This window comes from Lampetra planeri, chromosome 15, assembly GCF_965212315.1.
Source record: "Lampetra planeri chromosome 15, kcLamPlan1.2.h2, whole genome shotgun sequence".
NCBI lineage: Eukaryota > Metazoa > Chordata > Hyperoartia > Petromyzontiformes > Petromyzontidae > Lampetra > Lampetra planeri.
In genome coordinates this window covers 937,898-952,969 of record NC_136121.1, presented here as the reverse complement: position 1 = coordinate 952,969, position 15,072 = coordinate 937,898, and the positions used below count along the sequence as shown (strand labels likewise).

At 43.1% G+C, this 15,072-nt stretch overlaps 1 protein-coding gene and 1 long non-coding RNA gene across 3 annotated transcripts; one reads left to right on the top strand and one right to left on the bottom strand.

The window, feature by feature from the left end:
• Positions 1-838: 838 nt before the first annotated feature.
• On the bottom strand, positions 839-10,243 carry LOC144722584 (nicotinamide N-methyltransferase-like). 2 transcript variants are annotated; one of them, XM_078600790.1, is made up of 4 exons: positions 9,720-10,243; positions 5,290-5,468; positions 4,223-4,430; positions 839-1,364 (listed from the first exon to the last, which is right to left on the bottom strand). In XM_078600790.1, exons 2-4 carry the CDS (start codon positions 5,453-5,455, stop codon positions 938-940), a joined length of 801 nt encoding a protein of 266 aa, XP_078456916.1. In that variant the 5' UTR covers positions 5,456-5,468; positions 9,720-10,243; the 3' UTR covers positions 839-937. The 2 variants fall into 2 exon arrangements, with proteins under 2 accessions (XP_078456916.1, XP_078456917.1); XM_078600791.1 differs by lacking the exon at positions 9,720-10,243 and adding an exon at positions 6,562-6,671.
• Positions 10,244-10,281: 38 nt separating this feature from the next.
• LOC144722585 (uncharacterized) lies at positions 10,282-11,244 on the top strand. Its single transcript, XR_013586065.1, has 3 exons — positions 10,282-10,371; positions 10,607-10,689; positions 11,125-11,244. It is a non-coding gene; the product is annotated as an uncharacterized LOC144722585 (long non-coding RNA).
• The last annotated feature ends 3,828 nt before the right edge of the window (positions 11,245-15,072 follow it).

Here is a 15,072-nt window from a genome sequence, read left to right as displayed (position 1 = left end):
TGTAAATAATTTACAGCCACTTCCGGGTGATTCCTGTTATCTGCAGGTGAGTGCAGGTGGTAAGATGTTCCACTCATCATTTCACGGCATGGATACTTGGAAGTATAAAGAATAAATGGGACAGATGAATTTCACCGGGGATTCCAAACAGGTGAAATTAGCAGGCGACGGCAGACAATCCTTTGAATGGGGAGGCAAGGTTTCATGCGGTGCATCTCAATCTCCAGTTCTTGTGGCCCACATGGTGCAGCGCGTTCCGTGATCAAGAATCATCAGGTGCACTCAGCGTCTAACGGTTTGAAATGCATGAGAATCGAAAAGATGGGAAATCGTTGGAAGCTGGGCTGCGGGGTTCAAGAGGAGGCACGGAGTTTGGGAGGCACGGATGTCACGTGCCAGTGGGCTGTCAACAAACTGATTCTCCTGCAGGGCTACAAGGTTTCTTCGCTAGAAATCCAGAGGCAGAGATCACAGGATACCTGGAGCCACAGTGTGCTCCTGGTGAAAGTGTGTCTGTGATTAACAACCACGTTGTATGTGACACTGAAGCGGGATGCGAATTATCCGTGCTGTGGTGAGAGTTTTGTGGATAACCCGCCTTGCAAATCAAATGTTTGCAAATACAAGGCATTATTCCGTACCATTCCACCAATAATTATTACACTTGTAATCGATATTTAGTTTGTTGAGCATTTAATCATGTGTTGTCAATTCTCGGCAGAATTGTGGTAGTTGCCGCAGCAATTCATCTGTAAACCAATGCTTATCTAAACAAATACCCCACAAACAGTTTGAAGAAACATCATCATGCAACACGAAAACGAAGCTCAGACTGCAGTTTCATAATCCATCCACATTTTTTTAATCCATTGGCCTGGTGCATGCATTTTCCAATCGGTAGCAACGGAACAACATTCTCGGCAGGATGCCCCATCGACTATCCCTTCTTGGCCAGAAGGAAGAAGAAGCCACTCAGGTCACTGAGGTCAACCTCGAGGCTTTGGGGTCGCGGGAGCACACGGAACGTGTCAACCTGCAAGCCTGCCGCGTGCACGGCAGCGCGCACCACATCCTCACTCAGGGGCAGCGCTGCGAAGCTCTGCTCCGCCACGTAGTAGACCGTTTGACCCAGAGCCCCGATGAGCACAAACCACCCGCCCGGCACCAGCAGCGCGGCCACGTTGCGGAGCGCCGCACGGAAGCTGAGCTCCGTGTCGCACGCGCACTCCAGGCAGAAGGACGACTGCACGACGTCGAACGGCGCCGGCTGCTCGGGGTGGACGATGTTGCTCTGCAAGACGTCACAGGGCAGCACGTGCTTGATCGCACGCCGCAGCCTCTCTGCCCTCGCCTTCTCCTGTCCTCTGCACAAGTGGGAACGCAGAGAGCATGGGTTCAGCGGGTGAATGGCCTTTAGTATTGGACGGCAGGGTAGCGGAATGGTAACCTCTGTGATTCACAGCAAGAGGCACCTGGGTTTGATTCCCGACTCGGACGCCTTTCTGGTGTGGAGTTTGTATGTTCTACTGTGGTTTTGCATGGGTTCCCTCCAGGATCTCCGGTTTCCTCCCATAACGAATATACAATGTAGTAACACATCGATTTACGCCCTCCCGTGTCACATACTTTCTCTGCAACGTACTCAATTTATTGATTAACAAGTCCCATATTACATGCTGTGTACCTCGTCATAACACACTCGATATTAACGAACTTAACCATTCGGCCCCAATTATTTTTTTACGCTCAAGTGTTAGTGCCGCTACAATCTACTCATTGGTTCTTTCGGTAAAGTCACGTAGGTGAAAATAAAAATAAAATAAAAATACACTCTCTTTCATGTGCACTCTACTCTACTATTTGTTTCCCCCACATACTGTTTTTTTTATGGCGACTATTTTGTTTCCAAGTGTAAACGATTTTACATGATAAACAACTATTAATACATATAACAGAATAGACGTAGTAATATATCTTAATACATTACTAATACATACTTACTTTGCATACCAAATGTTGTACAGTATATATGCGCAATTAATTACTGAGCATCCTCTGTCAAGGAACTGTACCACGCTAAGATCCACCAAAAATACTTCGATTTAAGTTCTGCTTTTCAGGAACGCATCCTGGGCATAAACAGGGGTATGCCTGTAACTAGCAATGACCAAACATCACAATGCCGAAAACATTTTTACTGAAAATTAACTCAATTGAGGCTACAAATAGTAACATCGCCCCTTACTGTGAAAACTTGGCAGTGGCCTCACGAACAAGTATTGGGGCGGCACTGTGAGGCTTCCCTGGGCAAGCAAGCATAATCATGATACAATCATACACATAGGTATTGTTTTCTGATGGTGGCTTCAACAGGCGAGCTGTTTGCACGGACGCATTGCCACACGACCGGAATGAGAGAGGTGAGGAACGCCATTCGGACCACATGTTTGTTGCATCACATCCACCAAACCTCGTCCTCGCTAACCTGGCATTGCACATGTGTGCAATGCATGTTTAACTATATTTGAACTACATTCCTGTAAAGTATCTAACCAATGCTTTTTAACATGTCAAGACAAATTTTGATTTAAAGCTTTCGTGACTGCAGGGATTAATATTCTTGGTTCTTTCTTGTAAAGTCACGTAGAAGGGAAATAATAAAATAATATTAATACTGTATTATAATTATATTATTTTATAATATAAAGAACCAAGAATATGTCAAGACAAGTCCACTTATGTATAAGTAGATGACGTCTATGATATCTGTTCTGGAGACGGACGCTTTATTTAAGCTGGGAGAACGCAATGAGCTATGAAGCTCATTCTCAGAGACCTCAAACCCAAAGATGCGTGAAATAGTGGAATATTACAGAGGAACAATACGTAAACTCTAACAAAACTCTAACAAAACAGAATTACGTAGAAAAAAATGAACAGCAATCATTACAAATAATACAAAAAAAAGAATTTAGTGATGCAATGAAAACAATCTTCGTCTGGCAAGGCCCGGGCCCAGATGGCTTCCCTGTTGAATTCTGTAAAGGCGGTGTGGACCCAAATGACTGCGGACCTGCTCGAGGACATCAATGCAGCTTTCTCCCTAAGGTGGTCTTCTGAGTTCCATGAACGAAGCTAGAATCTCGGTTATGCACAAGCCTAACACCCAACCAGAACTGGTAGGAAACTATAGGTCAATCTCATTGTTAAATTCCAACTATAAGTTACTCGCTAAAATGTTGGCAAAGGGGGGGGAGGCTCAAATATAATTTTTTTCGGAAACAGGGAAAATAAATAAAAGTGTTTGTTCACTATGACCACCAGGTGGCGCAGTAAAAGACATCATCAGAGAGGATGTTCTGTGACACGTGGACTGAGAGCGGAGCGTGGCATTCTCCTACGTACAGACTTCGAGTTGGGAGTTAGAGAATAAAAGTGAATCTGCCATGGAGAAGTCTTCGCGTCCATCCTTGTGAGCACGTCAACCCCCGAGTTCACTTACAAATTCATTCTAAAATAATTAGTAGTGCAGCCACCGAACTGAACATACATGCTATGGGAGCTGAGAGGGCCGAAGGTGACGGCTTGCTGGCTGTCTCTGTCACGAGGTGGGGTTTGGAGGCAGGATGGGCGACTGAAGGAGGAAAGATCGTCTGTCCTAGGGGCCGTCCATAAATGGCGTCACGCGATTTTGGACGATTTTGGACCCTCCCCCCCGCTTCGACACACGGCGTCACAAAAAGTCAGACCCCCCCTCAAATATGACGTCACAAAGCTCTGCCCCCCCCCCCCCCCCAAAAAAAAAACACATGCTTCAAATCGCTTTAAACTATTGTCATTGTAGTGCGTATTTAATGTGCGGCTGCACTCTGATGATGTAGGAGAGAACATTTATTAAAAAGTCTATTTAATTAAGTAGAACGTGTTGTCTATATTTATTTAAAGTTGCGCATTTTGATGTGACGTCACATTTCTCAAACCCCCCCCCCCATCGTCACAAATGTCTGACCCCCCCCCGCCCTAGGTGCGTGACATCATTTATGGACGGCCCCCTAGCTTGCGAGCAGTGGGGTTCTTTTCTATAATTTCTGAAACACCGCGGCACACCTGGGAATTTCAGCACACCAGTTGCGAAGCCCTGACCGATAGCTAACATTGCTGCCGTCCCTGCACAGTTCTGTGCTAGTGCACGGCGTGCATGCCGGCTGGTGTTGCCACCCACTGGGTTCCCTGCAGATGGCAGGCGTAGCGGATGTAGGAGTCCCAGTTGTAGGCGCTGGGGTCGTCTGCACGCCACAGCTCCACCTCGCGGCGGTTGGCGGGCGTGAAGTCGGCCATGGTGATCTCGCAGATGCTGTCGCAGGCGAAGAGCAGCTGGTGGATGGTGGGGCCGCAGCCCACATCCAGCATCCTGGTCCCCTTCACGGGCCCTGTGCCACACGCACGCACGAACCCCCGGCACGAGGATGAATAACAAACAAACGCAACACATTCGTCAATAACACCGGCTGCAGACAATTATGTAATAGCCGCGTGACATGGCATTATCAAGCACCTCCGATTAGCACGGTTGGATACATACGGTGTGAAAAAAGTTCAACATACATTGAACTTACTCGAATTGGCGATGTAAAGAAATTGGGTCCGCTAAAGTTATGCCACCTTAGGCGGTACCGACGAATGAGAATATCTGGGCAGGTCTCGTGGACTAACGGTGAAATGTTGTTTAAGTTCAAGTTAATTTATTAGGTATAGCCCTGTGAGCCATTCGGCTCTTGAATCGGGTGCAACCGCAACAAACAAAAAACAAAAACATGAACAAGAAACCATCTTAAAATGCAAACTGAAAATCCAGGAAAAAAATGCAAAAATTCCATTAAAAAACACCGTACACCAACGCTGTGTGCAAAAATCCCAGTTGAATGCAAGACAAACAACAATAACCACAAGACAACTTAGATTAAGGCCATCAGTCTAACTCTGTACTACAACTAACAAACATGGCCAAACCAAAAAACTTTTAGAAATCACCAAAATAAAGCCATAAAAGCAATGGAACAGTGATCATAGGAACTGTGACCGAATTTTCACAATAAACGACACCTCCAGAGGAGTGGGGCATTGACACCACAACTAAACTCCACTGAGAAGATGGCTGACAAGAAGCGTGGGAACCCCAAATCGTGCCTCCCAGCGAACTCCCCTTCTCGTGCTAGTTGCACCAGGACTGTGTCCTGCATCTACGATGCAGGACACTGCGTGTTGGCCGCGACACACGAGCAGCCTTACCCTTGATGTAGGCCTCGTGCAGACACTGCATGTTGAACATAGCCACCTCCTCCACGCCGCTATTGTCGCCAATGCGCAGCGGCTCGTAGTACTTCTCCAGGTAGGCGCGTGCCGAGAAGAGCGAGTGGTAGTCTCGGTGTGGTTTGCCTTTAGCCTGTGCAGCCATTATCCTCCTTGCTCTGCCAACGGCAGCAGAGTGTGCGAATGCAATCATCAACCTTTTTTGTTTGCCCACTGCAAAGGGCCACGATGCCCCCCATCAACATCAGAACCAGCAGTTGGGCTAGTTTGTCGCACCCCACTTAAAGCTGGTTTCCGCAGAAATGTTCATGATGTCCACGTCACACCTGTATTAACAGACAACTGCCTGTGTAATTGCCAAACACCAAGAGAAATCATCACAATCATACATTTGCAGCATGAAGTTCAATGAAACAAATAAAACGGTTGTTGGTGAAGCAGTGGCGCAGTGATTCGCACACTGAGCTCGTTGACCTGAGTTCCATTCCTGGACATGGCTTACATATAACAATAGAACTAGTCCTGTCCCCTCTACCAACTGTCCCAACCCATACCATGGCTGAGCGTATCGAGGTATTAATCCAGCAGTGGATTGACAAATGGCTGTAAAACTTGTTGTAGGACCTGCCTTTTATACCATAGTAGGGTTATGATTCACACCTCCAGCCCTCTGGTTATTCAATAACGATATGCCCCATTCAAGCTCACTATTTGGTTTAGGAAAAATGTGTATGTTGCGGGAAATGTAATCGCCTCTAGTGGCCGAATGGATCACACAAAACCTTAATATACAAAATACTATATATGACCTGAAAATATATAATCTTATGAATGCAATATCAGTTGTGTGCATTGAGCTCGGAGTATGGCTGTTGGTAAATTCAAGCAAGGCTACACCACTCGGATTGAGAAAAAAACGTGAACTTCTTCTTGGTTATTTCGGTAAAGTCACGTAGAAGGGAAATAATCAATAATAATAAATAAAACATAACACAAATAATACAAATAAAAACATAATAACATAATAATTGATTTAATGTTTTTTTTTTCCCTTCTACGTGACTTTACCGAAAGAACCAAGAAGATGAATCCCTGCAGTCACGAAAGTTTTAAATCGGAACGTGAACTTGTTCTTTCTCATACTCTTTGGGTCTTGCGGTAAAGTCACGTAGATAGGTTCAAAGACAATAAAAACTAAGTAATATTTTAAAAATACTTTTTTTAAACACGCTTAAATGAAATGTACCGTACTCGTAATGGCAGAACTCCACGACTCCAGGAAGTGGCCCCGAAGCTTGCCCTAACGCAAGTGGCCGTGGGCAATTATAGACGCACCACTAATGTCATTCAACCACAGAGTCACGCTAGCCGTCACTGTCAGCCTCTGGATATAGTCCAATCAGCGTCATGTCACGTTCTGTGGAGTACCGCCTCTTTTTGGGCGATTTCACTACGGCTGAGAATCTCCCCGAGTGGCCCCATAGACTTACATTCAAAGATGTTTTTTTTCGAACGGGGGCGCTGCAATGCATTCTCTATGGCTTCCGTGAGGGCATGCACTAACGTGCTTACGTCATCATACGTGCTAACGTCATCATACGTAAGCACGTTTCATCCAACAATATAATTTATCGCCACCTAGTGGAATCTTTAATAAATAAACTTGAGTGGTTTGTTTTAATAGTGAGTATATATACAAACAAGATGTATTGTAAGAGTCACTTTATTTTTCATTAATATTAAAGAAGTGAAGTTGCCTTTACATGCTTAAGCTGTTAATTTATTCATTGCATGTGTGGGCCTTATCAATCATCCAGACATTTGCCCCCCCTGAGAGATTTCAAAGACAATAAAAACTAAGTAATATTTTAAAAATACTTTTTTTAAACACGCTTAAATGAAATGTACCGTACTCGTAATGGCAGAACTCCACGACTCCAGGAAGTGGCCCCGAAGCTTGCCCTAACGCAAGTGGCCGTGGGCAATTATAGACGCACCACTAATGTCATTCAACCACAGAGTCACGCTAGCCGTCACTGTCAGCCTCTGGATATAGTCCAATCAGCGTCATGTCACGTTCTGTGGAGTACCGCCTCTTTTTGGGCGATTTCACTACGGCTGAGAATCTCCCCGAGTGGCCCCATAGACTTACATTCAAAGATGTTTTTTTTCGAACGGGGGCGCTGCAATGCATTCTCTATGGCTTCCGTGAGGGCATGCACTAACGTGCTTACGTCATCATACGTGCTAACGTCATCATACGTAAGCACGTTTCATCCAACAATATAATTTATCGCCACCTAGTGGAATCTTTAATAAATAAACTTGAGTGGTTTGTTTTAATAGTGAGTATATATACAAACAAGATGTATTGTAAGAGTCACTTTATTTTTCATTAATATTAAAGAAGTGAAGTTGCCTTTACATGCTTAAGCTGTTAATTTATTCATTGCATGTGTGGGCCTTATCAATCATCCAGACATTTGCCCCCCCTGAGAGATTTCAAAGACAATAAAAACTAAGTAATATTTTAAAAATACTTTTTTTAAACACGCTTAAATGAAATGTACCGTACTCGTAATGGCAGAACTCCACGACTCCAGGAAGTGGCCCCGAAGCTTGCCCTAACGCAAGTGGCCGTGGGCAATTATAGACGCACCACTAATGTCATTCAACCACAGAGTCACGCTAGCCGTCACTGTCAGCCTCTGGATATAGTCCAATCAGCGTCATGTCACGTTCTGTGGAGTACCGCCTCTTTTTGGGCGATTTCACTACGGCTGAGAATCTCCCCGAGTGGCCCCATAGACTTACATTCAAAGATGTTTTTTTTCGAACGGGGGCGCTGCAATGCATTCTCTATGGCTTCCGTGAGGGCATGCACTAACGTGCTTACGTCATCATACGTGCTAACGTCATCATACGTAAGCACGTTTCATCCAACAATATAATTTATCGCCACCTAGTGGAATCTTTAATAAATAAACTTGAGTGGTTTGTTTTAATAGTGAGTATATATACAAACAAGATGTATTGTAAGAGTCACTTTATTTTTCATTAATATTAAAGAAGTGAAGTTGCCTTTACATGCTTAAGCTGTTAATTTATTCATTGCATGTGTGGGCCTTATCAATCATCCAGACATTTGCCCCCCCTGAGAGATTTCAAAGACAATAAAAACTAAGTAATATTTTAAAAATACTTTTTTTAAACACGCTTAAATGAAATGTACCGTACTCGTAATGGCAGAACTCCACGACTCCAGGAAGTGGCCCCGAAGCTTGCCCTAACGCAAGTGGCCGTGGGCAATTATAGACGCACCACTAATGTCATTCAACCACAGAGTCACGCTAGCCGTCACTGTCAGCCTCTGGATATAGTCCAATCAGCGTCATGTCACGTTCTGTGGAGTACCGCCTCTTTTTGGGCGATTTCACTACGGCTGAGAATCTCCCCGAGTGGCCCCATAGACTTACATTCAAAGATGTTTTTTTTCGAACGGGGGCGCTGCAATGCATTCTCTATGGCTTCCGTGAGGGCATGCACTAACGTGCTTACGTCATCATACGTGCTAACGTCATCATACGTAAGCACGTTTCATCCAACAATATAATTTATCGCTACCTAGTGGAATCTTTAATAAATAAACTTGAATGGTTTGTTTTAATAGTGAGTATATATACAAACAAGATGTATTGTAAGAGTCACTTTATTTTTCATTAATATTAAAGAAGTGAAGTTGCCTTTACATGCTTAAGCTGTTAATTTATTCATTGCATGTGTGGGCCTTATCAATCATCCAGACATTTGCCCCCCCTGAGAGATTTTGCAGGAGCCGCCACTGCAACAGAGGAATCCAAAACTGCAGCAATCACTGCTGAACTGCACAGATTGTACATTATTTGCATATCAATAGATGAACGTCTAGGTGATTGTGTTCAGTAGCAGCAGTATTATACGTAACATGTATGAACAATATCTCCAGATAGTTTGTGTATTATATAGTAAAAGGCAACTTTTTTTTTATACTGCAAGAGTTGCTTTGTAGTCTGGGCCAGAACTGTGCAGTAAAGGAACTCGTTACACAACGTGGAACTTATTTTGATGGTGATCTCAGAAAAGCACAGCACAGTTTGATAGCACATACGGAATCTCACATTCATGATCACCGACAAACAGGGTAACATTTTATTATTTTTACTTTGTCTATAAGTTTTATTTTCATCATCAGCATCTATTGCCCATTATTCCTCGAGATAAACATAAATAAATTAGATGTCCCTCGTGTGATTGTAAACAGAACATTTATTCGTATATTTTAAACGTATACCAATTACAAATACGAATATGAGGATTATAATGATCATAGAAGAACCTTGTACTAAGCATCGTGTGCAATGCACTCTTACCTGAATCTCCTTCTTCAGCTGGATGTGAGATGACAGAGCGGGCGTGCTTTTATAGCGCTCAGTGCTATCACCAGATGCACTGAGATAGCAATCGGCAGATCCTTACGGCAGAAGCCGTGAGTGCAATCTAACTACAACAGTTTTATCTCTGCGTGGTTATCTCTTGGATAAGTGCTGTGAGGTGTGTGCTTTGAAAACATCACCACCAGGGAGACCAAAGCGGCCGCGCGTGGTGCTGGCTACCTACCTTGTGTGCTGTTCATGCCTTAAGAGGTGCTCGCTAACATAGGCCGTAAGGTGAAGACGTTTTACGTTTAATCCCGTTCCCATATATGGGGCACTAAATTCTTTTCATTCTAATAAAAAGATCTATTGTTTTTGGGAGTGAAAATAAAAGTTCTCCATGTGTAATCCTGCAGTTTACTTTTTATTACTGTTTAAAGTCGGCAATATTTCTTTCCTCGCGAAATCATATCTTGATCATCAGTGATGAGGCTTCGCGGAACAATCGTCACGTGCTTCCCACTAGACCAATAAGGTGGCCGCTTTTTTGGGACGACAGGTAAACAGTCCAAGATGAAAACGGACAAGTACATTCCTGTGAGAGGCAAACGCCAGAAGGACCATCTTTCACAGGCAGAAACGTCAGCAGGTAGGTCAAAACAAAACACACACACAAACACACACACACACGTTTGAACTTGTATTCCCTTATGCTGGGTACCATGGCTAACTTTCAATTACAATTACATAATTTATGTAATGTTTATTTTACAGTCAGAGACAGATTTGCATTGTTTTGCATAAAGCTACAGCCAGAACACTCAATATTGTTTAACTCTTAACACAGTTTTTTATTAGTTTAATTCGTATTTATTTATTTACAGGCAAGTTGCTGAAAGCTGCTGAGATGAAGGAAGACACTAGCATTCTTGTGCATATTCGAGACAAAGACGGTGTGTCTCTGGAGGTGCGATACCACAAGTCCTGTTATAGACAGTACACCAGGTTCTTGACAAAGTCTAGTGCATCAGTTACTGTGACCTCAGAAGAATAGTGAGTTATTAATATTTTATATTATTAAATAATAATTAATAATTCCCTCACATTTTCGCATTTCAAAAGTAAAGCATTGACCATCTATATTGTCGATTTGTCTGTAAACACAGTCTTGACTGCATAACTATTGCACCAGTAATTCAAAATGAAAAAATGTTTAGTGATTTGTTAAGGTAGAAGAAACTAGAAATAATTTTCTTGCTGAAGAATAAAAAAAATCTCAAATCACTTTGTCAGGTTTCGATTCGCTACTATTTATACTACATTTAAAATTGAAGCCATTGTGCAATAGTTATGGCACATACAGTAATACATCTTTTCTGTTTTTAATGTGTTTTCTTTTCAGAAATGAGCCAACCTTCGATGCCAGCTACAAGATCTTCTGTGACAGGATCATCCGCCATAGAATAATTGTAAACCAAGAGGTGTTGACAATGACTCAGCTAAGAAGGATCTTTTTAAATCTGGTGAAAAAACATGAAGATCTTGATGCTTCAAACTACAGGTAATTTGAATACCACAAATGTCTTTTGAATCTTTGGAAAGAACGTTTATGCAACATTATTTTTCTAACAAAAATGGAATTCATAATAATCATATTTTATAACGTGTAGAATCTGTTAACAGTGTATTTTAACTTAAAACAAATTCAGTGTGAATATATCTTTATTTATACCTTTGTGATCATCTTTCACTCTATCTTTTTGATTCTGGCAGGATAAATTGAAGAGGAGGTTGGCCCATGATTTCCCCCAGCTGGTGTTTCACTCCCCCAAGAAGCGCAACATAAGTGAGATGGTTTTCGTTGAGACATTGTCTGCAGATAAGCTGATAGACAGGCTACCTCATCCATCAGGTACGGAAACAACAGAGTCAACTGAGGTAACTAGGACACTTTACAGTGCGGCATTAATATTAAAGATGCTTCTGTGTGACTCTCCCGGTATGAAATTCTGTGTGACTCTCCCGGTATGAAATGCCCGTGGCCACCCACATCAGATGACCTAAATGTGAGTGAGGCAAAATCTGCCCTTCCAATTGAACTGTACAATCTGATTTCCTGGATTATTGGTGCAACTGAGGAACCAACACTGGCCCATTATGTTGATATTCCAGATGATTTGAACCTAAAAGTGATATCTATCTGTCAAGACATTGTGTATCTTGCATCTAAGGGTCGGAGGCAGACCCCTAAGTGATTAGACTATGTGAATTTCACACATGCATGTCCTACCTGAGCATTCTAGGAAAAAGGTTTGGAGATGCAGGACTGCAAGACATACTCATTGAGTCCGAAGTTGTTGCCCCAGGATCCATCAATGGAGTGATCAGTGGTCATCATTACAACCGCAGCATGAGGGCACACAAACTTCTGTATGAGAGTCTGCAACGCATCAGACTTCTCACCTTCTTGTATTCTCTGCCACCAGAGGAGAGATATGAGTGTCTGGATGTCATCAATGAGATCAAATGTGCATTCCCTGAAAAAACAATGGATGTTTTGTGTGCAAATGAGAAATTTGACAAAATGTGTTCGAAATATGAAGACGTTGTTAAAAGAAGAAGTGCAGAAAACCCAACGTTTGCCTTCTGGAGTTCATACATCGACATGGTACAGATACTCCTTCTATTTGTGAGAGCAACACGAGAATCGGATTGGCAGCTTCACCTGTCAACAGTGCGCTTGATGATGGCATGGTTTTTTGCGTACGAACGTGTAAATTTATGGACGGGATCAGAAGACACAAACACAATGGAAAAAGTTTCAATCAGATGGAACAAACAAAGAAGCACTGGCAGAACTCCTCTATGTTGTGTGGCGAGAGGCTGATCTTACCACTGTGGGCAAGGACTTAAACTTGTACATAGCACATGGAGACCTGTATCACTGTGTGACTGTAATGAAGGGTTTACAAACTCTCAGTGCTGTTGAAGATCTGACATGTGATCATGAGGAATGTGACACCAGGGTGTTTTTACATGCACAATATGCTGCACAGGAACATCAAACTGTAGTCATCAAGAGCCCTGATACTGATGTGGCAGTGATTGCTTTAAGTCTGCCGTCAGATTTACCATGTAGGTTGTATTTTTTCACGGGGGTTGACAACAAAACAAGGCTCATTGACTTAGCTAAGGTGTCGTCAGCTCTTGGCACAAGTGTCTGTTTGGCACTTTTTGGGATCCATACCTTCTCAGGTTGTGACTCTACAAGTGCCTTTTATGGCAAAGGCAAAGGAAAGGCATTTTCTGTTGCTTGTGAGAAAGAGGAATATCTGACTGCTTTTACAAATCTGGGTAGCAGTTTTAACCTAGACCAGTCTACCTTTGAGCTACTTTGCACATATGTGTGCCACCTGTATGGCCAGTCATCTGCCGAAAATGTGAACGATGCAAGATACAAAGCATTCTGTATGGCTTCGTCAGCTTTTCCAGAACTATCCATGCCCCCGACAAGTGACGCCCTGTACCAACACTGCAAAAGGGCAAACTACCAAGCAGCCATAATGAGACATTCTCTGAAAGGTATAATGTGTGCCGCTTCACCCGTTGGCAATGGATGGCACCTCGAGGATGGTGAGTTAACAGTGACCTGGATGACTAGAAATCCTGCCCCTGAAAGTGTGTTGCAGGCAGTCCACTGCAGTTGCAAGCATAGCAAATTTGAGACTGGAAGATGTTCCTGTATGTCTGCAAGACTGTCTTGTACTGATTTATGTCGGTGCCAAAATTGTGCAAATGTTTCACAGGAAACAGAAGAAAGACCTACATGGGATGATGGCTCTGATAGTGATAGGAATGATACCGATGAGTAAATATGCGCTGTGTTATAATATAAGGTGATTTTGAGCTGTAAAGAATCTGTTGTAGAATTGTAAAAAAAATTGGCAGCATTCCAAAATAAGGGGACAGTGTAGCATTTCGAGTCATTTCAGCCAACTTGGGCTAAAGTGTGCTTATATTTGTATCTTTCTGTGATTACACAGTACCTACTGAAAATTTAGATATATAAAACGTCACAGTTTTGCTAAATTTATGTTTATGTTTAATTTGGCTTAGTGCCAATCCGTGAAGTTGAAGCATTTTCTACAAATGTGCCATATTTCATGGTCTACATTCATACTTGAGTATATAATGCACCAAAACCTGTCTCAAGTGTTTAGGTACATGTATAAATGTCAGTTTGAGAGATATTTTGTGTTGCTAAATTGTATATAAATAAAGTTACAAACAAAACCAGCAGCATACGATTTTCTTTTTTCCAATTCACAATTATATACATTTATGGATTGTGACAAAAAACTGCAGGGTATTTTGCGGAGAACTTTTAACATAAAGTCGATAATGGTTTTGTCTATGAAAAAAATCATTTAAAAAGTAGTGTTCAGGTGTGGGAACGAAAATCATTTTCTAGCTACTCTTTCCTAGTTCACCTTATGGCCTAACAGGAATTTTGCCAACAGCCTGCTCAGGCTGTACAGGGGATCTTTATCTCTTTAGTTTGTGTGTGTGCCAGTGTAGCCGGGAACGGCAGTGTAGCGGTTCGCGTGTTGTGCCATGAACCTGCGGACTCGAGTTCGACTCCTGCTCAGGGACACCAGCACCATCAGTGACGATTATCCAAACCGATGCCTGGGCCTCCTCTAGGTCGACTCAGCCTCAAATGAGCACCTGGTGCGGTGTGTAAACATCGCCACTGGGGAGACAAAGGCGGCCGGGCGTGGTGTTGGCCACCCATCCCCTCGTGTGCCGTTCTCGCCTTCATAGGTGCTTGCTAACAGGAGAGCGGTACATGTGGATAACGGAATTAATTTGCCACTGCGTCTTCGTTACTGCTCTTATCCATGTGAAAATGTGCATAATAGGAGGAATTGTACAGTGCACTACAGGAAGACCACTTCCATGTAAAGCTCTATCAGGTCAACTTTGGGATAACCATGCATAATAAAAGTAGTTTCAGTCACTCTCAGGTTATGACAACAAAATCTGTGAAAATAAGAAAACATTCAAATAAATCAAAGGCCTTTCTTAAACCAACGACCCCCGATAATAGGAATGTCCGTGAATTGATTCATCATCATGGCTGGAGAAGAGCTGTCCCCGATGAGAGGCCACACACGCGACTCGACCGTGGGCATGCCACAAAGCTGAGCACAGCCCAAGGTCTAAGTAGCTGCGCATCAACTGGGATCAGCCTCGAGGTCGGCTCCAGTGCTGCGGTAAGCCGACGACGATGATGATGGTGGTGGTGGTGCACAGGGCTCTGCTGTGAGCAGTTGCGGCGTCCACCCAG

What these genes read in the sequence shown, in the direction of transcription:
- LOC144722584 (XM_078600790.1), bottom strand. Translation starts at nt 5,455, where the DNA reads ATGGCTGCACAGGCTAAAGGCAAACCACACCGAGACTACCACTCGCTC. An exon ending in GCACGAGGCCTACATCAAGG is followed by an intron (nt 4,431 to 5,289) that starts GTAAGGCTGCTC and finishes CGTGTGGCACAG; the next exon opens with GGCCCGTGAAGGGGACCAGG. An exon ending in TGCCATCTGCAGGGAACCCA is followed by an intron (nt 1,365 to 4,222) that starts GTGGGTGGCAAC and finishes CCACTTGTGCAG; the next exon opens with AGGACAGGAGAAGGCGAGGG.